Source organism: Eublepharis macularius, chromosome 4 (assembly GCF_028583425.1).
Source record: "Eublepharis macularius isolate TG4126 chromosome 4, MPM_Emac_v1.0, whole genome shotgun sequence".
NCBI lineage: Eukaryota > Metazoa > Chordata > Lepidosauria > Squamata > Eublepharidae > Eublepharis > Eublepharis macularius.
Window position 1 is genome coordinate 41,834,850 of NC_072793.1, and position 24,300 is coordinate 41,859,149.

General features: G+C 45.6%; 1 protein-coding gene across 2 annotated transcripts in view; it reads right to left on the reverse strand.

Moving 5' to 3' along the window:
• NTN1 (netrin 1) overlaps window positions 1-24,300 on the reverse strand; it is a 195,514-nt gene that overhangs the window by 170,892 nt on the left and 322 nt on the right. For both annotated transcript variants that reach the window (XM_054977333.1, XM_054977332.1), the window contains exon 2: window positions 21,175-22,236. In XM_054977333.1, coding sequence (XP_054833308.1) covers window positions 21,175-22,195 — 1,021 coding nt within the window. In that variant the 5' untranslated portion in view covers window positions 22,196-22,236. The remainder of the gene's footprint in view (window positions 1-21,174; window positions 22,237-24,300) is intronic.

Sequence of the window (24,300 nt, forward strand, 5' to 3'; positions counted from 1 at the left end):
ATTTGCAATACCCACCTTCTACCTGGATTTTAAAGACTCCTAGTTTTTCCATTCCATTTGCCTGACAAAGAGAGCTTTGACTCTATAGGGGTGTGCAAAGGCACACTGTTTCGGGATTCTCGTTTTGGGTATACCCGAAACGAGAATCTGTTTCGGCAACAGCTAAATCCGAAACAGCAAGCCATTTCGGGTTTAGTGGTTCGGGTATCGTTTCGGGTTGTTTTGGGTTTCTTTTCGATGGGAAAATGCCTCCGTCTTCCCGGATGCCTGGGGGAGGCATTTTCCCACCGAATCAAGCCAAAATTAGTGGGGACCTTCCTCTAACTCCTCTCTAACAACCCCCCAGGTTTCAGACCGATTGGACTTTGGGGGGGCCATGTTATGGCCCCCCAAACCAGGTCCCCCTATACTCGCCTAAAAAAGGGAAACGTGAACGTCTTTTTAGCTTGCTGCTGCTAATCTTCTTCATTATTTCCTATGGGGAAAAATGAAGAGGCAGGCTTGTCTTGCCAGGGGTGGCATTTTGCATGCAAAATGCCCCCCAACCCTCAGGGGCCCTTCTCCCACCTTTCCTCCCACCCTCCACCAAGGCTCAGCCTGCTCCCACTTGGGGGGGCCATTTCATGGCCTCCCCAACTAGGTGCTCTTTTCTCCACCAATTCCACCTGGGGGAGGCTTGTCTTGCCAGGGGTGGCATTTTGCATGCAAAATGCCCCCCAACCCTCTGGGGCCCTTCTCCCACCTCTACTCCCACTCCCCACCAAGGCTCAGCCTGCTGCCACTTGGGGGGTGGGCATTTCATGGCCTCCCCAAGTAGGTGCTCTCAGCCCCCAAAGTCCACCCCCCACAGCCCCACACAAACCCAATTCCCCCACAGCAGCCACACACAGACTCAAATCCCGATTCCCCACATTAGCCCCTCACAGACTCAAATCCACCCCCAGCAGCCCCACACCCATAACCCCAGGAACAGGCTGGCAAAGGCCAGCCCTCCCCCTTTGTTCCCTACGCTGAGAACTTCTAAACTCTCTTTCCCAGGGCAATTCCGCACAGCCCAGGGGTGCCACAATGGTGGGCAAACTTCTGAGTGCCAACTTGTCCCTGGGAAAGAGCACCTGACCTGACACACAGACAACCACCCCCTGACACCCCCACCACCTACAGAGAAGCCTGGCCAGCCTGCTGTACTGTTTCCTATGATGGGAACCAACTGCACATCAAAGAATAAAACACGAACAACACAAAATAAATTTTTAAAAAAATTATTTTCTCACTTTCAAAGTACAAGTAGGCAAAGCATTATGACACATTACACCAGCAGTCCCCCACACAGAAAAATAACACGACTCACTTAACATCAGAGAATCACAAAAACACAATTCCTGTTAAAAACACTTTATTTCTTGAACAGCTTTAGGTTACACAGCAGTGGGGCACACAACTCACTTCACATTAAAGAATCACCCAAAAACACAATTGCTTTCAAAAACACTTTATTTCTTTAACTGTTTTAGGTTATACAGTAGGAGGGCACAACAGGGCATGAAAGCAGTGTACTACACAAAATAATACAGCCCACTTCACCTTTTTTGACAGCAATTGTGTTTGAGTGATTCTCTTATGTGAAGTGAGTTGTGTTATTTTTGTGTAGTAGACTGCTTTTACGCCCTGTTGTACCTTCCTACTGTGTAACCTAAAGCAGTTAAAGAAATAAAGTGCTTTTGACAGCAATTTTTTGGGGTGATTCTTTAATGTGAAGTGAGTTGTGTTGTGTAAGATACTGCAGTCATGCCCTTTGGTGTGCCCCCCTGCTGTGTAACCTAAAGCTGTTCAAGAAATAAAGTGTTTTTGACAGGAATTGTGGTTTTGTGATTCTCTGATCTTACGTGAGTCGTATTATTTTTCTGTGTGGGGGACTGCTGGTGTAATGTGTCATAATGCTTTGCCTACTTGTACTTTGAAAGTGAGAAATGTTTTTTTAAAAACTTTGTGTTGTTCGTGTTTTATTCTTTGTTGTCCAGTTGGTTCCCATCATAGAGAACAATGGGGCTGGCTGGCCAGCCATCTCTGTAGGTGGTGGGGGAATTTGAGGGAGGGTGTCTGTGGTTCAGGTGCTCTTTCACAGGGACAAGCTGGCACTCAGAAGTGTGTCCACCATTGTGGCATCCCTGGGCTGTGCACATTTGCTCTGGAAAACAGAGTGTTATAGTTCACAGCATAGGAAACAAAGGGAGAAGGCTGGCCAGCCTGTTCCTGGGATTGTGTGGGGCTGCTGGGGCTGGATTTGGGCCTGTGAGGAGCTACTGTGGGGATTTGGATCTGTGTGTGGCAGCTGGGGGATAATTGGGTATGTGTGGGGCTGTAGGGGGTGGACTTTGGGGGCTGAGAACACCTACTTTGGGAGGCCATGAAATGCCGCCCCCCAAGTGGGAGCAGGCTGAGCCTTGGGGCTGAGCCTTGGTGGAGGGTGGGAGGAAAGGTAGGAGAAGGGCCCCTGAGGGTTGGAGGCATTTTGCATGCAAAATGCCACCCCTAGCAAGACAAGCCTCTGTTATTTCCCAGCTGGAAATAGTGCAGAAAGGGGGGGAGCACCTACTTTGGGAGGCCATGAAATGCCCCCCCAAATGGGAGCAGGCTGAACTTTGGTGGGGGGTGGGAGGAAAGGTAGGAGAAGGGCCCCTGAGGGTTGGGGGCATTTTGCATGCAAAATGCCCCCCCTAGAAAGACAAGCCTGCCTCTTCATTTCCCCCCCATAGGAATCATGGAGATCAGCAGCAGCATCCACAAACTAAGAGATCAGCAGCAGCAAGCAAAAACCTTCCCTTTTAGGTGAGGATAGGGGGACCTGTTTTGGGGAACCATAACATGGCTCCCCAAATTCCAATCTTTCTGAAACTTGGGGGGTTGTTAGAGGGGAGTTAGAGGAAGGTCTCCACCAATTTTGGCTTGATTCGGTGGGAAAATGCCTCCCCCAGGCATCCGGGAAGCCTGGGGGAGGATTTTTCCCATCGAAAAGAAACCCGAAACAACCCGAAACGTTTCGGAAATCGCTGTTTCGGATTACCCGAAACGTTTCGGGTTTTCTGAAACGTTTCGGGAAAACCTGAAACAACCCGAAACATGTTGTTTTGGGTTTTTTTCGGGTATCATATACCCAAATTGCACACCCCTACTCTCGAAAGCTCATACTCTGGAAATCTAGTTGATCTCTAAGACCCGAAACAGACGTGACGAGTTACCTCAATTCAACCTGGGTTTTCTTGCCTCAAGGTTTGACAGGAAGTGTAGGTATCCTTGCAGGTGCATCGCTGCATTTCTCCTTCCCCTGCTTGCGTGGCCCGGAGCAACATAGCCGCATGTGTTCTGCCTCCCCCCCATTACACTGAGCGTCACTTCATCTCCCCCCCTCCCTCGTCTGGCCCAGTCCCCGCAGTTCTGGGCTGCACGGCTTCTGGTGGGGGCCGGGCGAGTGAGGGGGAGATGCAGCATGTTTTGGGAGCCTTTCCTTCCGCTCTCCCAGTGCAGCCCGGTGTCACTCTATGGGGGCTGGGCCAGGCGAGGGGGGGAGATGAATTGACACTCAGTGCGACGGGGGGAGGCAACTCCACCCCCCTCGCCTGGCCCAGCCCCCACAGAGCGACACCGGGCTGCACTGGGAGAGCGGGAGGAAAGGCTCCCGGAACATGCTGCATCTCCCCCTCACTCACCCGGCCCCCACCAGAAGCCATGCAGCCCAGAACTGCCGGGACTGGGCCAGACGAGGGAGGGGGGAGATGAAGTGACACTCAGTGCGATGAGGGGGGGAGGCAGAGCACATGCGGCTATGTAGCTCCGGGCCATGCAAGCAGGGGAAGGAGAAATGCAGCGATGCACCTGCAAGGACGCCTACACTTCCCATCAAACCTTGAGGCAAGGAAATCCAGGTTGAATTGAGGTAACTCGTCACGTCTGTTTTGGCTCTAAGAGGCTACTGAACTTGAATCTTGCTGTTCCACTAGTGAAAGTCTTCTCTGGGTTGCAGGAAAATTTCAAACTTGGCAGAGTAGAGAGATACATAATGTAAGCCTCAAGGTTCAGTACTGACTCCCCAGTAAAACTATCTTGTTTCTATCCTAAGGAAGAATTTGACTTCCAGACTGATTTACCTGAAACAATGTGCTATCTAGTGATTCAAAAGCCAGGCTCAAATTATTTCAACCATGGCCGAATCCACACTGCTCAAGTTTGCCGCTATTTTCCCGCCATTTATGCGCTTCTCAGAGGGCTGTTCACATACTCTTACCTCAGTCCTGCCATTCTATCATATCTGTTGTGCTGCGCTTCAGACGAGGTTGTCATGCTTTCAAACGCTGCTCTTGCGCAGTTCTCACTATGGATGTGAACAAATAGAAGCAGTTCCCAAAGAGACCACCCCCTATTAACCACCCCCACTTCCTTGTTTCTTGCCTTTCCGGAACACCGTCCCTCTTTGCCAAGCAATTGTTATGGTCTCATCTCTGTCCAAGGCATGCCCGCATCCCCGTCCTGTTTATTATTTTTTTAAAAGGGGGCATTCCTAGTGCTATTGCACAATCCCATTCATGAATGTCACCCACAAGCGGTTTGGGAAGTGGCATTGTAAAAAGTCTGTGGAGGCATCAAGGGGGGGGCATTTTTTTACAGTAGATAATGTTTCACTGCTGAAGGACAGCCTAGATAATTTCTGTTAAGCGGACTGTGCCTGCAAAGGTTGACTCTTTCCGGGTTTTTTTTAAAAATATTAAAATTATCAGTATAGTGAAAAATCGCTATCCTATAATTAGTTGAGCAGTAACATTAACCAATTGCAGGCATCAACGGGGGTGTGGCCCTACCATTGCAATTGAGCAGAAAATCGATATAGCGAAAATCTAGCATTATTTTTTTTTTAAAGGCTACGTGATGTTGTCATCAGCGACGGCAGATCTAAACCCGCCCCGTATCACACGATTCTCCCAGGGATGTGAACAGAGTATAGTGCAACACTGGCGCAGTAAAAGAGGGGATGTGAACACAGACTGGGACATTGCAGGATAGAATCCAGCGCAATTATTGTTTTTTTTTTTGAAAAATTTTTATTGGGTTAGAATCCATTATTTCCACATTTACATTCAATTTTCCCCAATTTTTTCATCTCTAACCCCCTCCCTTTCCCCCCCCTTTTTGTTGACTTCCAACAGCTTTCCAACCCTTTGTCCCCTTTCCCTTACTTTTATTAGCTTCCTCTATCTAAAACAAATATATATTCTCCATTATTCTAAGCAGTACATCCTTAACTATTTTTAACATTATATGCCCAAACTGTAAGCCTTTGTTTCCATCTTAGATAAACAATTTATCCCAATTTTTCAATTTCAGGTATTTCTATATATCATAAACCATATAGATCATACGTTCGTTTATATCAAACAATTTGACTTATTCTCTATATATATTACTCATTCTATCTTTTTATAATAGTTCTATATATCTCTCCTCACGTAGTCAATCAATTTGACCCATCTATATCTTCAGACATTCAGTTTGGTACAAAACTTGTCAGAAAAAAAAGAAAATATTGTTAGTTAATCGCTCCTTATATTTAGTCCTTATAATTAATTATTTTCTCTATGTTCTGTTTGTTAACCTATATATATCTATATATATGTCAATCTAGTAATCTGACTGCTTATTAATTCACATTTATCTCTTCTCCCCCCGGTAAAGTCTCCCCCCTCTACTTCAATACTTCAGTAGTTCTCAAACTGCCACAGTTTTCCTCCCACCTCCCATTTCTTCTCCAGGTATTGTTTCAGCTTCTCCCAGTCTGTGTTGAACTGCCCTGAGTCCAGATCTCTCAATTTTCTTGTCATCTTGTCCATTTCAGCCATATACAGCAATTTGTAAGTCCAATCTTCAATAGTTGGCACTTCTTGTACTTTCCATTTTTGCGCATACAAAAGTCTAGCTGCTGCTGTCATATAAAATATCAACGTCCTGTGTTGGGCTGGAATTCCCTCCATTCCCAAGTTCAGTAGCAGGAGTTCTGGGTTCTTATTAATTTGAAATTGTAAAATTTCACTCATTTCTCTTATTATTTCCCCCCAGTACTGCCTGGCTACCTCACACGACCACCACATATGATAGAGGGAGCCCTCATGCTTCTTACATTTCCAGCATTTATTAGAAGTATGCAAATTCCCTAGCGCAATCTTCTTTGGTGTCATGTACCAACGATAGATCATTTTATAAATGTTCTCTTTGATATTAATACATGTCGTTGTCTTCATTGTAGTTTTCCACAAGTATTCCCATGCCTCCATTGTTATTTCTTTATTAAAGTTTATAGCCCATTTCACCATTTGTGTTTTAACTATCTCATCCTCGGTATACCACTTCAACAGTACTTGGTATACCTTGGATATTCTTTTCTTATCTTCTTTAAGAAGGGTCTGCTCTAGTTCCGAATTCTCTATTCGTATACCTCCCTTTACAGAGTCCGAATTATATAAGTCTCTGATCTGTCTATACTGGAACCAATCGTAGTTAGGTGATAGTTCCTCTTGTGTCTTTATTCTAAGTTTGGATGCTTCAGTTTTAGTTATTTCTTTATACGTTAAACATTGTTGTTCATTATCAACAGCTCTCGGGTCTATCACCTCATATGGAACCACCCACAAAGGGGTTCCTTCTTGTAGATAAATTCTGTACTTCTTCCAGATTATGTATAGACTTCTCCGAACAAAGTGATGCAGGAACATCGAGTTGACCTTTACTTTGTCATGCCATAAATATGCATGCCATCCAAATATTTTTTTATATCCCTCTAGGGCTAATAGTTTCTTGTTCTTTAATGTCATCCATTCTTTCAACCAAACTAGGCAGATTGCATCATGATAAAGTCTCAGATTGGGCAGTTGCATTCCGCCTCTTTCCTTTGCATCTTGTAAAACTTTCACTTTCACTCGAGGCTTCTTGCCTGCCCAAACAAAATCTGATATTTTCCTCTGCCATTTTTCAAATTGTTTGGAGTCTCTGATGATTGGTATTGTCTGTAGCAAAAACATTACTCTTGGTAACACATTCATCTTAACTGCTGCAATCCTGCCCAACCATGACAAATTCAATCTATTCCATTTAATCAAGTCTCTCTCTATCTGAGTCCATAGTTTTTCATAATTGTTTTTGAATAGATCTATGTTCTTTGCAGTTAATTCGACTCCCAAATATTTCACTTTACTTGTTACTTCACAATCCGTTGTTTCCATTAACAATTGTTGTTTCTGCTTAGTCATATTTTTGCATAATATCTTTGACTTCTTTTTGTTAATGAAGAAACCTGCCAAGTCTCCAAACTCCTTGATCTTATCTATCACTCTTGGCATGTTCTCCAATGGGTCCTCTACAATTAACATTATGTCATCCGCAAATGCTCTGACCTTATATGAATAGTCCTTTATTTTTATTCCACGAATTTCATCATCTTGACGTATTTGTATCATCAGAATCTCCAATACTAAAATGAACAACAATGGAGATAACGGGCAACCTTGTCTTGTTCCTTTACTTATCGTCAATTTCTTGGTCAATTCATCATTCACCACAATTGCTGCAGTCTGGTCTCTATAAATTTCCTTAATTGCTCTGATGAATCTTTCTCCCAATTGTAGCTTTTCCATAGTGGCAAACATAAAGTCCCAGTTTAAATTGTCAAACGCTTTTTCAGCGTCAACAAAGAAGAAACCAACCTCTTTGTCACAACGCTTGTCATAATATTCAATAGCATTGATCACTGTCCTTAAGTTGTCTCTTATTTGTCTGTCTGGCAAAAAGCCTGCTTGTTCCTCCTCTATGACTTCCGAGAGCCACCCCTTCAATCTCTCCGCCAATATCTTCGCAAAAATTTTATAGTCATTGTTGAGTAGCGATATAGGTCTATAATTTTTCACATTAGTCAGGTCTTGGCCCTCTTTTGGGATCAATGATATATTCGCTTCACTCCAAGTTTCTGGAATCCTTTGATCCCTTAAAACCCCATTCATCACCTCTTTTAGGAATGGTGCCAGTTCATTAGCCATTGTCTTATAGAATTTAACCGTAAGTCCATCTGGCCCTGGCGCCTTTCCTAGATTTGCAGATTGTATTGCCTTACTTATTTCCTCGTCAGTTACTTCACTATTCAACTTATTTCTCCAAGCTTCCGAGATTTCTGGAAGTTTGGTTTTCTCCAAATATGACGCTATTGATTCTTTGTTTACTTCTTTTTTATTATACAGCTTAGCGTAAAATTTATAAAAGGCTCTACTAATGGTAGCCTGCTCCAAATACGTTTTGTTATCTTCGCAAATTTTATTTATTATCTTCTTTTCCCTTTTCTTCTTCAATTGCCATGCCAGGTACTTCCCAGGTTTATTAGCACCCTCAAACGCTTTTTGATTCAGTCTTTTGAGATTCCACTCCAATTCTTTATTGCTCATTGCTGTTAGCTGTTCTTGAAGTATTTTAATTTCCTGGTATACCTTCTTTTTCCCTGGTCTCTTTTTTAGCTGTATTTCTTTGGCTTTTATTTTCTCCTCAATCTCTTGTCTTTTCTCCTCTTTCTTCTTTCTTGCTCTACCATTTAAGTCCATTAGTATGCCCCTTACAACCGCCTTGTAAGCATCCCAAACTTTATTGGTTGGTACTTCTTTATTCACGTTGTATTGTATAAAAAACTTTGTCTCTCTTCTCAGTATTTCCATATTCTCTCTTTCCTGTAACAAGTCCTCATTTATTCTCCATGCTTTCCTTTTTCTCTTTTTTCCAAATTTCCACATAATTGGGTTGTGATCTGAGCCTACCATAGGCATTATTTCTACCTCCTTAGTCCATAATGCTAAGTCTTTTGAGGCCCAGATCATATCAATTCTTGATAATGTAGAATGCCTTGCAGAATAAAAAGTAAACTGTCTGCTTTTAGGATATTCTCTCCTCCATACATCTTCAAGAGTCTCTTGTTGAATCAACTCAAAAAAAAGCTTTGGTAATAGTCCTCTTTTCTTTTGTGCCGTTGTAGTCTTTTTGTCTAGTTCCAAGTCTGTCACTCCATTGAAGTCTCCAGCAAGAATTATCTGGTCGTATGCAAGATCGTCTAAATGCTTCCTTAAATCCTCAAAGAAGCTTTCTTTTGCACCGTTAGGTGCATAAAGTCCGACTACCAACACTCTCTTTAAATTCCAAATACATTCCACTGCTACAAATCTAGCTTCCACATCTCTCATAACAAATTTTGGCTGTAGCTCCTCTTTTATATACAACACCACTCCTCTTTTTTTCTTGTTGGAGGCCGCTACATATTCTTTGCCCAATTTTCCAGATTTTAAATATTTTACATCCTGCTTTCTGATATGGGTCTCTTGCAAACAAACAATGTCACATTTTTGTTTTAGTAGCCAGTGAAAAGTATTTTTCCTCTTATTCGGTGAGTTTAGTCCATTTACATTCCAAGATAATACTTTACACTCCATACTCATGATCTTGTTGGTAAGTCTTTTTCATTGTCCTTAATAAATCGCTCCATCTCTCGCTCAGATCTGATGCGTTTTTTGGCCCCTCCAAACTCAAAGGACACTCCTTCCGGTAACTCCCATCTGTACCTGATTTTCATGTCCTTCAAAATCTGAATTAGCACTTTATATTTTTTCCGGTCCAGTAACACTGATCTGGGCAGTTCCTTCATTATAATAATCGTCTTGCCATCAATCTCCAATGGATCTTGAAACTGTTTTGTCACAATCCTCTCTTTCATATTTCGTGTTGTAAACTGCACAATCACATCTCTTGGTAGTTTCCTCTGGGTTGCTATTCTCGAATTCACACGGTATGCCACATCTAGGATAGCCACAACTTCCTCCTCCTCCTTCCCCAGGTACTCAGCCAACACCTCAGTCATCTGTTCTTGCGCTGACTTTCCTTCCACTTCTGGCAAGCCACGAAAACGTAGCTGCTTCTCCATATGTTTAGTTTCTGCAACTGACATTCTCCCCTTCACCAATCTCATCTCTGTTTGTTGCGTGTCTGCTAAATTCTCCATCGCGTCTTCTACTGTTTTAACTCTCTGCTGCGTTCCTTGTAATTCACTTCGTATTGTTTCCATACCTTTTTTCACTTCTGACAGCTCCGATTTTACTGTCTGTGTAACCTCTTTAACCTCTTTTATCAGCTCCAATTTCGTGTCCTTAAGTTCTTTAATCATATCTAAAAGTTTTTTGTCCAGGTTTTTATCCAGGTTTTCTATTGCCGATTGCCACTCTTTTTTTGACATCGTGGGGCTTGCTTTAGCTCGCTCCCACGAATCCGCTCTCTTCCTTAACTCCGTGGCGTAAAATTTAACGTTTTTCTATTTTAAATGTCCCGGTCTTCTTATAGAAATTAAATTTTAAAGAGTCCAAAATGTCGGGCGTCTTTTCTCTATGGTTTCTCTATGATTTTGTAATCCAAGATGGCCTACTTCCTCTTCCGCTGAAGCCGCGACCCTTCCCTTTTCAAAAATGGCGATTCCCTACTTCCTGCCCTCCAGCAAGGGCCGCTTCTCTCCAGCCACTCTATTGTTATTACGCACTTCCTGTCTCCCGTCTTCCCACAGCAGATCTCGCGATGGTGTCTTTTTCTCACAGCTCCAAAGCCACAGGTATTCAAAACAATAGTCCCATTTCTTTAATAACTTCTTTAAACTTAGTCTCTTTTTAAATTCAATTCCTGCCGAGTCTTCCCCTCCTTTTCACTAGTCTGTTGCAGTTTAAAAATCTACTTTTTTTTCCTCTCTGTTTTTATCAATCTGTCCCGTCTCAGAAGATAATGATCTTTACCTTCTCTTCACTTTTCTCGGGTTGTAATCGCTGTTTCGATTTTAAGTTCTCCTCTCAGCTTCTTCCCCCAATCGATGCTTGGGTATGTAGGTCTTATGCCAGCCGAATTGGCCCCAAAACTGCCGCAGAGATTATAGCCGACCCGTCGTAAGGTGGGACCTCAAGGATCGGGGGGAGACTCGTTGTATAGAGCCCCCCCTCGTCCGAGATCTAGCTCACCCTAGGGTCTTGAGCGTTCTTTGCCTGCTCCCCACCTGAGAGCAGTCGGCCGCGGGCTATTTTCACCCCGCCGGCCGGTTAAAACGGCAGTCCGGTCAGCTCCGCAAGTGGAGCTGCGTTAGACCTCCATGGATCCCAAACAGGAAGTCCCCAGCGCAATTATTGTGTATGAAAAGCAGAAGGTAGGGAAGTGTGGATTCGGCCTATGTCTCATCCCCTTGGAGGACAAAAGATATTCAAACAACAAATCAACACTTATTTTTTTACCCCATGTAATTCCACATTTCTACCTATTTGATGTCAGGTCACTTGAACACATCTGCCCAACCTTTTTTCCTGAACAAGTTTGCCAATGTATGACTAATATTGTTTGGATGATTTGGTCAGATAATTAAAAGAGAAATAATAGACTGTGTTTTGAGAACCTCCTCGAGAGAAAAGTCCCTTCCTCCTCAGAATCTTAATGGAGAAAGACAGAGAAAGATTGCCTGAGCAGTCAGGACTGAGTTCCTCTACAGAATCAACAGTTAGTAGACCAGCCCCATCTCTTTAACTGTAGTTATCTAGAAGCTCATTATGAATGGGACATTAGGAAAGAGAGGAAGAAGGAAAGGTACTGAGGCAAAAGTCAGATAAGGCAGAAATAAGAGAAGGAAGATGTGAGGAAGAGTTTAGCCTATAGAATAAGGGGAGGAAACAATGAAAAGAAGTTGGGTAGAGTATTTGGATGGGCCTAGGAAATGAAAAGGCCAAAGAAAAAAAGTTGGATAAGATCCACTGGGGAGCCAAGGAAAGGACAAGGAATGGGAGAAAATGGGATAGATGAAAGAAGGGATGGAGATGAAGGGTAACTAATACAGGAGGGCTGCATGAAGAAAAACAGAAATGGAGCAAAGGAAAAGGAGGCTATAACCTTACTTTTGTCCTTCCTTCCATAAACATTTGTCACATTCTGAATGACCACAATAGTGCAGATAGAAATGAAAACAATCTCTGACAGCACACAATTTATGTTTGGAGTAGAAATTATCACCAATTGTTATCTCCAGATAACTGTTGTGTTTTTATTGTACCATTCACATTACATTCTTGGCATTTTTTGTAAGTTAGTTACTCAAATCAAGTCATGTATTGTGATAGTAATGCATTAGAAAGTACTGAGAAAGAGATCCACAAACACACTGAAGTATAATGTATCAAGAAGTTCTGAGTTGCGTGTTAAAAAGTGCCATAGGAAATTATCTCTCCGCATAAAAACCACATGCTACATAAAAAGACATACTCCCTTCCTACTTGCATATGACAAAGGCAGCTTTGAGTCTCTAAAGCTTATACTCTGACGTTCTTGTTTGTCTTTAAAGTGTTACTGGGCTCAAATATTACTGTTGCTAAGGTTTTGTCACACTCCAGCACAACCAAGAAGCAAATGGGGCTCAGCAGATATAGAGGCATCCTGTGCTGATAGGAGATGAATGGATTATTAAAGGCTGTGGTTACTGAGGTCACCAGGGGCAAGGAAGAGGTTTAGCCCCCATTTAAAAGAGGTGCCTGACTAGGTAAAGGTAAAGGTGCAAGCACTGAGTCATTACTGACCCATGGGGGGATGTCACATCACGACGTTTTCTTGACAGACTTTTAATGGGGTGGTTTGCCATTGCCTCCCCCAGTCATCTACACTTTACCCCCAGGAAACTGGGTACTCATTTTACCGACCTCAGAAGGATGGAAGGCTGAGTCAACCTTGAGCCGGCTACCTGAACCCAGCTTCCGCCGGGATCAAACTCAGGTCATGGGCACAGCTTGGGCTGCAGTACTGCAGCTTACCACTCTGCGCCACTGGGCTCACGGGTTTAGCCCCCATTTAAATGAGGTGCCTGACTACATCCTTCAATTTTGTTCTAATAAATGGTTGCCATTATTTGTACAAAAGAAACAGGAAAGAACTGTACTCGAAGAAGCCAATATAAGGAGGTCAAAATCCTCCCTCTATTCCTAACACTGGGTGGATGGCTTGGCCATCATTGACATCATCCTGCAGAGTAGTACAGGCATGTCTCCATGCAGCCCAGTATTATCAGTAATAAATGTGATCGGACACATCTGGATGCCTACAGATGAGAAAGGGACTAACTGCTAAGAAGTCTGCTGCCACTGTCTATACAAGCTGTGGTTGGGAGCAGGCTTTGTACCTTCTTCAGAACAAGCATGTAGCTTTCATGCACACAGTGACTTTGGGGGATGACAGCTGAATTCGCACTTGATCCATGGTTGCTTTTCAAATGGGAAAGAGGAGATTGCAGCAGAAGTCCTTGCAGGTGTCTCTGACTCCCTCCCTCCACAATTTCTCAATGGAAGGAGCACCAAAAGGCAGTAAATGATCACAAAGTGACACTTTCTCACTCCTTTTAGCCCCTTCTGTGCCAGCCTTCTCCAAGTTTCCTCACAAGAAAGAGCCATGGCACCCCATCCCCCCCATTACAGCAGCAGCGTGAGGGGGAAGATGGAAGGAAAGAAGCTTGCTGCTTTTCTGCCCAGGGGCCCCCAAAGCCCAATGCTAGCTCTGTCATTGTACACAGAGATGTGCTTCAGTGCTTATACTTCAGTGATTCCTTTATCAAACCCCACCCAGTACAATAAGCATTATAAAGTACCACACCTTATTCTGTTCCTTCTTCCTTGTTCATTAGATGTTGCTCATAGTCTTCTAAATGACTGTCATTAAGGATTTTTGTATATGAATGCATGCGCTCAGGAGATTTAAACTTTAATCTTAAGGTGCAGGGATTGGTGGGGAGAGGGTACAGGCTCAGAGAGATAGTATACTTGCTCTGCTTTATTACCGTTGTGTGATAACTGACACAAAGTGGTATCAAGGGGTTGGTTTTCACAGCACTAACTGTGAAAAGATGCCTTTTGCAAATCTTTGGCTGTGGTTTCTGAATTAGTTTTCCTAAATTCGAGCCCCGCTTCAAACTTGGGAAACATTGCAAACATCTGTCTCGCAAGATATTTTAAGTGTTTTCAGCAGGAAAACGCCCAAGTAGAACATTCTTCATCAGGAGTGGATTAAAACAGCAGCAAACTTTACGTCTCATGCATAACAAGCGCCCTAACCCCTGGAAATATTTTTCAATAGATCTCCCCAAGTCAGAACTCTTTATGGATAACTTTTTGAGACACAGATTAAAGGAAACTTTCCCATTTGATGTTTGTACAGGGTTACATGCACAGGGTTTTAGACTTTATAACACTGCTATTCAGGGCTTTTTTTCTGGGAAAAGAGGTGGTAGAACTCAGTGGGTTGCCTTCAGAGAAAATGGTCACATGGCTGGTGACCCCGCCCCCTGATCTCCAGGCAGAGGGGAATTTAGATTGCCCTCTGCGCCGCTGGAGCAGCGCGGAGGGCAATCTCAACTCCCCTCTGTCTGGAGATCAGGGGGCGGGGCCACCAGCCATGTGACCATTTTTAAGAGGTTCCAGAACTCCGTTCCCCCGCGTTCCCCCTGAAAAAAAAGCCCTGCTGCTATTCATTTTCACCTTGTCTACAATAACAGAATGCACAAACCAAATGTGCAAACAGGCCTTGATATGAATATGCCATTTGACAAGCAGCACAGTAAATCTAATATCAGCTGAATTAAATTATTACTGAGAGCTATTAAGCTGCAAAGTTACTGAGTGGATTCCACTGAGGATATTCACAGAGGGAAGGGGGCAATCCGCCCCCCCCCACCATGTGGGCCTACAGCTCCCACCATGGCGTGGCAGGGTGTGGCAGGGGGGTGTCACCCTTTCATCCCACTGAAGTCAACCCACCGCAGACCAGTATTTTTGTGCTGTCTTTCTGTCTCTTTCAGCTCTGACCTGTGATTTTAAAAAAAACCTTGAAACACAGTTGCAATACCAGGCTGTCCCATATGGATGGTCAAAGTGGAACTGAATCGTCTCAGGGCTACTGTCCCTTTAAATTTCCAGTCCTTCCTTGTCTTTCCAGCTAAATTAATCACTTTCTTGTTCTCTAGCATTCACGAATCCAGTGTAAATGATCAGAGTTGATGGAGGGATGTTATTAACTGCCTGCTTTGCACATTGAAATTGTCAACACTCTTTTCTGGTTTGCCCTTTTAACATATGATTTCATCATTGCATTATTGCAGTCATCCACCTTAAGTTTCAGTGAGAAAGACAGACTATTAGCACAGCGTTGGCACTGCACACAACAACTGAACAAAATCTGATAATTAACCTTTGATTCATCAGTGCCTGGGGGAAAGAGAAAACCAGAAGTAATTAATTAGTCTGAAAACAATGACCAAAAAAAGGGATTGCAGGGAGAAGATTGCTAAAGGACTTTTTACTTTCAAGAAGACGTGGACCTTAATCATTGGGATGGATTTTTATGAGAAATATAGCACTCTCTTAAGTACTGTGTGGAGCTCCCATTTCAATTATCTTTGCAGTTGAATAAAGAAAAGGAATCTTTGAAAAATGCAAAGAAGTTGTAGTGAGGAATCCCTCTGAAGTTATACTCTATTATCTGTAAATTCAAAAGCTAAATACTATGTGAAATATCAAGAATAAATGATGCCACTTAATTTACTTAAAAACACCAATTAAAATCTGTATTTTTCATACAAAAACATATTCATGCAGGTAAGCTGACTGATTATGTAAAGCAGTTTTATGTTTGTGTGTGTAACAGAAGAGCATGATGGTGTATAATAGAAGAGCAAGATTCAGGTCCAGTAGTACCTTAAAGACCAACTATAGTACCTTAAAGACCAATGTGAGAATTGGTATCCTGGCAGAATAAGAATGTAGCAAACATTTTGCAAAGTCCATGTTTGTATTCGGAATAAATCACAGCATATTTAGCTGTTTTCATTTTCTAAAGGAAGACAGTGACCCAAACAACTGCTATGTGCTGCCAGTCTTTGGCTTTGTTATTATTCTTAGTTTTCAAGAGCAAAGAAATTAAAAAGCCCTTTAAAGTCACATCTGATTATGATTTAATGGAACAAATAAAACTGCATGTGCTGTTTTATTTCTGCTGCTGCTTTAGCTTACAAATGAAAGCCAAGGCAAACAATACCCACTGTCTCTTAAACAAAATAATATGATATGTGTAAATGAGCCTTATTTAGAAGAGAAGAAATCATATTCTGACCTTTTCCATACTGGTATTAATTGGAAAGAAATTCACCAAGGTCATGGATGAGCAGCCAAAATAGGATCAGTAGGGACTCCTGAATCTTCAGGGCCATCCAAAATATTTCAGTTCCAAAGCTGGAAAGTCCAAGAAGTTTCAATCCCAGGATAAATAAAATATTAAATAACTAACCATGTTGTGTTCCCCAAATCTGGTGCCTGGTGTACTTCCTGTATTCAACCTCATAACAGGACCAAGCTGACCACAGTCTGGAATTTTCTGCAGAAACTGACAACTTAATGTAGGTTTAGAGATTCTTCACAGATGATCTCCTGCAGCCTTCTACCATGAAGCAAGATGCATGGAACCCAAAGCAATTATTATCTCCAACACTACAATAACACCACAATAACCAGATTGCCTGTTATAACAGACAGTGGGGCAGAGGAGGATGTATCATAGCAGGAATGCCTCAAATCCATGGAATAAACAGAACCGTAGGTACTTGTTAGTGTAAGAATAATCTACTCAGTTAAGGGGGGAAAGACTTGTGAATTCACCCATCTCACTCCAGAGCAATTAACTAATCCAAGTGGGTAGAAAACAATTTTGTCTAATGAGGAGGAGGCTCAGGCCATGGAAGTAGTACCTTCAGGTAAGAAAATTGATTTTAAAAGAATTTTATTTCATGAGCAACCTTAATCTTTCCTGCCTTGGTCTGCATCTTTCTTGGTTTCAGCAGCAAGAAATGAGAATTCAAGTGTACAATCCCTGCCATTTTTAAAAATCTGTGTCAGTTATCAATCAATTATATTCATTGCTTCCTTTCCACCAAGAATTTCATTAGTGTATTTTCAGTCATTCGATATTAAGATGTACCTTTCTAGCATTTAAACACACCTGCTTCTAGGCTTGCTAGGTTTCCAGTGGGGGAAACACCATGCTAAACCTCCTACTGCCATCAGATTGGAGTGCTGAGACAGGTGAGAGTATCTTCTTTCCCCAAAGACACAGTCCATGATTTGGAGTTTGGAAACACTGCCAAAGAAAGAATTTAGGCAGCTGCCATGAATGACTTTTTAAAATGTTAAGCCAGGCTCCTCCAAGTGAAAAGCCTGGGCAGAGAAAGGATATTAGGATATAAATTCTCTTAATCAAAATTCTACTGTGAAATCTGAGTTTATTGTGAGGTAACCATGGCTGAGTTTTATTAAGAGAAAAAAAATTAAATGACTCTTGGTGGTTCAACAAACTCAAATGAGGTGTGGGAAGCAGGGAAATATGTTGAAGAAGGAAACAAGGACAGAGCCTGTCTGGTTATTCACAGAGGGGTGAAAGCATATGGGCAAGGCACACAGCGATGATAAAACTAGAAAAGTGTGTGTGTGTGTGGGGGGGGGGTTTAGTGGATCCTGGCTGTGCCACACACTGAACTACTGCAGGATGGGGTGGAAGTTGGCCCAAAGCTTAGGACTGGGTGGTATGTTCCATGATGTTTGAAGGGGTGGGCAGAGGAAGCAAATGAGTTTTTTCCATCTGTGAATCTCTTATAATTACTTACAGCTCCTGACTAGACTGCTCCTCCTCCAGTATTTCAAGGTGCAAGGACATGTAGCACAGAAACAACCTCTTTGCAACCAGCTGTATAAAGATGTGAGAACTTGGGGAAAAAGAATTCTAGAACTTTGTAGGGGGGGAGGAGGTGGTGGAGACACCTTTTTGTTTGTTTTGGAGAAATAGAAATGATTTAAAGCAGTATTATGATCTTTGTCCCTCCCCCTCTTTGAGAGAACAATTATTATTATTAAGAAAGGGTGGGGGGTTAGGCTGTAATTTCTAAGAATACACTGTTTCCCAAGAAAGCCAGTTCCTTTGCAGGTAACTGCAGCTCCCAATTTCAGAACTTTTTTACAAAACATTTTTTTGCATGAAAAGTGAAGAAATATTAGCTTCATAATTATTTTAGTGGTAATCTGATCATCAAGATATACCTAAATACATTTATAATTCTTTCAGACCAGTACCAACCACGTTCATTCATACGGCATAATGTTGCATTCAGAGGTACTTACTTCCAGCTAAATGAGGTTAAATGGCAGTGTTAAATATGTTTTCTAGGGAGTACATTTTCAAAACTCAGCTTGAATGTATGCAGGTACACTTCCAGTTTGACTAAGAGGGGGCAGTTCAAGAGCAATTCCTCCAAAATTAGTGGATCTAGTCCAGAACAGAATGCCTTTGTTTCAGCTGAAGCTACTTTTAAATTGATATGTTTAGGAGGACTGAGGTGCTAAAGAAGTAAATAAAGTTAAGTTTTGAAAACAAGTAACCACTAGAGTGTTTCATTTCCCTTGAACACTTCTGAGTGATTTTAGGTGCAGTTTATGATTTTTAAAAAACAGTTTGGCCATATTACACATCTGGCACAGCAGCTGGGATAAATCCGATCTAACTTGGCAGTCTCGCTAGCCTGGGATCCCTTCTGAGACACCATACCCGCTCCCCACCCCACACTTTCCAATACACCAACCCTCCCTGTCTCTTTCGCTGCCCCTCTCCCCCCATTCTTGTTCTCGCCCGGCAGCAAAGCGCTGCAATTCCGTCTCAGCCTTGTGTCAATCTGCCAGGCCAAAAGAACGCATTGGAAGTGGCAGACGGCGTCTCTTCTTGGTTCAGCTGAATCCAGTACAAGCATCTGGCCAGGCCGACGGCAAAAATGCCAGGGGATTGGCTACTGATCTGAGCAGCTGGGGAATTGGTCTCGGGAGGCCTGAAGGGCCCGCAGCAGCACAAGAGGATGTGACCCTTTGGAAAGGCAGGAATCTCTGGTGGAGCACCCAGGCAGAGTTATTATTATTACATTTCTCCAACCAAGCCCTCACCGCTTCCTAGACATCCTCTGCAAGTTCTCGTCCTCAGAAAAGAAGAGCCTTCCTGCTGCCTGCTTCGCAGCTCCCCAATCCGCCACCTGCCCTTGGAAGTCACTGCAGGGATAATAGCGAGCTGGTAAAACAGAGCTGGGAGGGGAAAGCCACTTCTGGCTCATTCTACCTCTCGAGGGACGCTTTATCCATCCAGGAGACTCAACCCGACCCCCCCCCTTTCACCTGTTTTCCCTCCCCTAGTTCCTCGAAATAAAGGGCTGCACTGAATTGGGGTAGGGAAGAAGGGGGGCATTAACTTGGGAGGAAAGGACGGGAAATTAATTTCCTGCCAGGCTTAATGTAAGTAGCCGAAATACTTGGATTGAAGCCTATTTGAGGCCAAGTGGGCTGAGAACAAGGACACAAATGAACTGCATAGTGGGAAGAACCCCCGACATCTTTCCTGCTTCCCAGTTTTATCGCTGTCTTAGAAGCCTGCGAGAGAAGCGGGTCTCTCCCCGGCCATCATCTTCGAGCTAGCCCCAAGGGTCAAGGCGCAGGCCCTTTTCTTCCTTTCAGTGGCTAGGCTTCTGCCCCCTCTAAAACTGCGTGACTGATGGAGAGGTAACCTGGTCCTCCATGCTAAGCAAAATGACATCTAAGAACGCCTGCCTCTTAAGACGCTCTTTGAGATACAGGAACAATGATTACGACTATTTCATGACTCGGTTTCAGCCGGGTCTCATACTGGAAGTCTGGCACACATGAAGAAAGACAGAAAAGTACTCCCGGAATATGTGCTGAGTGAGTCGGCACAGCCAGCTCCCCTCTCGCTAGCATTTTTATCCTGTTCTGACTTCAAGGAGCGCAAGGCAGTATCTCCCCCCACACTCCCAATTATATTGTTGGAGAGAGTTAAGGAGCCCAAATTCACCCCGTGACCTTCCTGCCTGTATGAGGATTTGAAGCTGGGTCTTCGTCTAACAACTTAACTTACATCACTGTGGTTCTCCTCTCTTACTGTAGGAGACAATTCCTCCAACCAGGTCACAAGACAGCCTGGTATTTGGCCCCTGTGCAAGGATACTTTTTAACAGGAAGTCAGCATGAAGTGCTCAGACAAACAGATAGATTGACAACACAGTAATTCTGAACACATACAAAGAACAGTTTCTTCCTCAATACATCAACTTAGCTAACCCCCATCTGTCTGAGGTGCTAAATAAATTTTAATTTTGAAAACAACTAAGCGCTGGAGTGTTTCATTTCCCCAAAACACTTATGGGTATTTAAAGTGCAGGTCACAGGACATCAGCAAAAAAATTTAGGGAATGACTCAAATTAATTTGAGTAAGCCAGCACAGCACTATTTTTAATGCTAAAGTTCAAAATCAGGGCATGGGTGTTCAACTGAAAGACAGGATGCCTCTGAGCACGCGCAAAGTACCCCAAATCAATATATAAGTACCTCCCATCTATCTGTGGTTGTAGGAATTCTTGGACTGCCCCCTGATGTATGAACTGACTCCATGGAAAAGCACTGTGCTTGTGGTGATAGGAAGCAATGCCTGTCTATATGGTTAACTTAAGACTGATGTGCCCCTGGTGTTAAAATGCTGAAATAGTAGAACGGACTTATGAATGCTTTCCCAAGAAGTAGAAAAGGAGCCTAAGAGGGGAGAGAAGCCCATTGCATTTTCCATAGTGCTAGATTTCTATTTACCAGGAGATTTCAATAGAGGGGAACATTTAAAAGTGTCTGGAGTGGTATTGTCCTCATTCTGTTGCAGGCCTAGAACAGACTGATGTTGCAGGTGCAGGAGAATAAGGCGTCAACAGAAGCTCTAATGCAGAGGAGAGCACAAGTGGCATTACAAGCACTCTCTCACACACGACGCACCTCCCATGCGCACACAACAGGAAGAAAGGTGCTACTTCTTCTGTTGCTATGCTGTTTGCAAGGGGTCTTTCCCCCCCAAAATATGACCGGCCACCTGAAGGAATGTGAGGCGCAGCGCTCTCTTCTGCCCCGTCACGCTTCTGCACGTGTGAACCCGGCCCCCTCCCACCCTCCCGTGTGCAGCGCCGGCCGACTCACCGACGCACTCGTTGGCCTCGCGAGCGGTGGCCCTCTGCCAGGGCCGGTCGTAGTGGAAGGGCTTGCAGCGGTCGCACTCGGGGCCGGCCGTGTTGTGCTTGCAGTCGCAGACCAGGTTGTCGTCGCGGTCGCGGACGCAGCGGGAGGCGTGCCCGTTGCACTTGCAGCGGCCGCCCACCTGCAGGTCGGAGACGGCGTAGTAGTAGGAGTCGCGGGCCAGCTCGGAGTCGTCCTCGTTCTCGTCGCCGAAGGTGTGGAGGCGGCTGAAGACCACCTTGATGTCGGTGGCCGTGACCCAGTCCTGCAGCACGGGCGAGTTGTCGAAGTCGTGGGCCGAGGGCCGGCCGTCGAGGGTGCTGAAGGCGATGAGGCCGCCGGCCAGGGGCCGCATGTCGGTGTGCGAGTCGGTGCAGATGGCCTCCTGCTCGTTCTGCTTGGTGATGGCGGCGCGGCTGGGCTTGTTGTACATCTTGCGGCACTGCGTGGAGTAGAACTGGAAGGGCACCCAGGCCTTGCCGCCGTCCATGGACTTGTAGATGGCCATGGACTCCGGGCGCGGCGAGCAGAACTGCAGGCTGACGTAGGTCACCTCGAACTTCTTGCCCAGCGCCAGCGCCAGCGTCACGTTCTGCGGGTGCTGCACGAAGCTCTCCGACTGCCAGCACGTCAGGTTGTGCGGGTTGTTGAGGTCGGTCAGGTAGGCGGCCGGGCGCGCCCGCTTGGGGTCGGCGGCGTCGCACAGGTGGCAGGTGCGGCTGCGCTCCTCGCCCTTCTCGGCCAGCACGCAGTAGCGCGACTGCGGCCGCCCGCACGTGCTCGACACCTTCACCTCCTTGCCGAAGGCGGCGTTGACGAAGTCCGGGATGCAGCGGCGCGGCTGCCCGTTCTCGTCGTAGCAGGGGTCCGGCTGCGGCGCCGTCTGCACGGCGAACATGCTCAGGCCGTAGCCGCCGCGCACGCCCTCCGCCAGGCACGCCACCGCCGCCAGCGCCACCAGCGCCTCCCAAGCCGACGGCCACATCCTGGCGGCCGGGGCGCTGCGAGGAGGGCGGGAAGGGCAACCTGTGGAGGAGAGAGAGAGAGAGAAAGCGCGCGTGAGCTCGGCCCGCCTGCTAGCCCAGGGTCGGGGCGGGGAGGTAGGGCTCGCCCTGGCTCGCGGTGCCTGCCTGAGGGGGAAGCAAATGGCACTTGGCGCGCGCGGGAAGGGATCCTGTGAGGGAGAGAGAGGCAGAGCGCGCCGGCGCCTGGGCGCCAAAAGCAGCCGGCCTACTACTCCAATAGTAGTAGGCGACTCGCCGGGGCTCTCGGAAGAAGCCGGTGCCTGCCTGAGGGGGAAGTGGCCTGAGCAGGCTGGGGCGGAGGGGGGGACGGCGCTTGGCGCGCGGGCAGGGATCCCGCGGGGCAGAGCGAGGCGGAGAGCGGCAGCAACTGCGCGCCAAGGGCAGCCCGCCGCTCCAACTCCAGCGCTGACTGCCTGACCTTGGGGCGCCGGGGCGCTCTCGGGCCAGGTCCCTTCAGAAAACTGGGGCGAGGGAGGGAAACCGCGCACTGAATGCCCTTCAGCGCCAACGGGCCTCGGTGGCCGCCTCTGCCCTCTTGCCACGGGGATAAGCAAGAGGAGAGCGTTTCTGAGCTGCGGCCGAGTCTCCTCAAGGCGGCAGGCCTCACGAACGAGGCGGGAGTCTCTTTGTACAGAACTTGGCTTGAGCTGGGCGAGAGGACGCCCCAGCCGGCTCCACCCGAACGGCTTTATTCGAATTAAGTTCAATGGCATTTCTTACGAGGGAGTTTAAGACTGCATCCTGGAAAGAGGTAGAGGGCGCCTCTGGAGACTGGCAGTTCCTGAAACCCGGCTTGCTGGGCTTCGGAAGTGCTACAGGTGCCCGCGTTTTAAACAGGTGAGCTGGAGATAAAAGTCCATTGAGATCCCATCGGCTGCGTGCAAGTCAGTTCCATGGAATTCTGCGGAGCCGACTTCCCAGCGATGCGTTTAGGAGAAGGCTCTGATTTCCATGGGACTGAACCGTCCGAAATCCAATAGCCCTGCCTTCGCGATTGAGCTGCCCAGCGGGAAGAGACTGGCTGATCTGGTGGGGAAGGAACTGGGAACTAGCAAACACTTCGGAGTGACAGCCACAACCCACCCACCTTCCACTAAAGCGCTTGGAAATAAATTCCACAGACATCAGCTAGGCTTTTCCTAGTATTTAAACTCCTAAAGGCATCAGAGAACCCAGAGCCTCGACGCAAATACAGTTGCTAGCACTGAAGAGGTTTGCCAAATCTTAAAACCAAATCTTCTTGCTAAAGGGGAGGGGGGAGGGGAGAGTCGGAGCTGATGATGAGGATTGGATCAGAGTCACAATTTCCAGAGATCTCCGGATGTAAAAAGCACCTTTCTTACCTTGCACGCAGGCAGCCATAGTTAGATTAGAATACATATTGCATATTTTTCTGTAACTGATTTCAGTAAAATTCTCTTCTGTCGGTGTAAGCGACTGGCAGTCCGATCCTATTAGGAGGTAAATCCCGCTGAATGCAGTCGTATTTAGTTCCATGGAAGTGTGCATAGGATTGCAACTTGAGTTCTGCAGAACTGAACCTGTGTATGCTTCCACGCTTTCAATGGATTACTCCAGAGTAAGCGTTACAGAAGTGCAGCATTAGCCTCCAGTCTTTCCCAAGGGATTACCTGGTTTATGCTTCTGGCTCCCAGCGGGAAATGAAAGGAAGGGCTGGCCAGGTGCGAGTCTCAGCCCTATCCACAGCCAGGTTCCTCCAAGTGATTGGGATTTAAGTCGAATGGCATCCTCCCTGCAACCCACCATGGAACCAAATCGACCAGATATGTGTAAGCTACCAAACGAGAGAGCGCGTGAGATGGCGCCTAACCAGCACTGAGCAGGTGATGGAATCCCGAACGGTTCAGAACGAGGGTTTGTTTATTGGACCAATCCTATTATCCAAGGTAAGCTTTGGAGATGCACAGAATTTTCCCCGGGAAGAAAAGCTCCCTGCCTCCACCGGCACGGAAAACCAAGTTGGGCTCCCGTCCGATTGTCTCTGTAATCGAGCGAACAAACCCTCTTGGAGGACTCCAGAGGCTGAACGCACAGCAAGAGACAT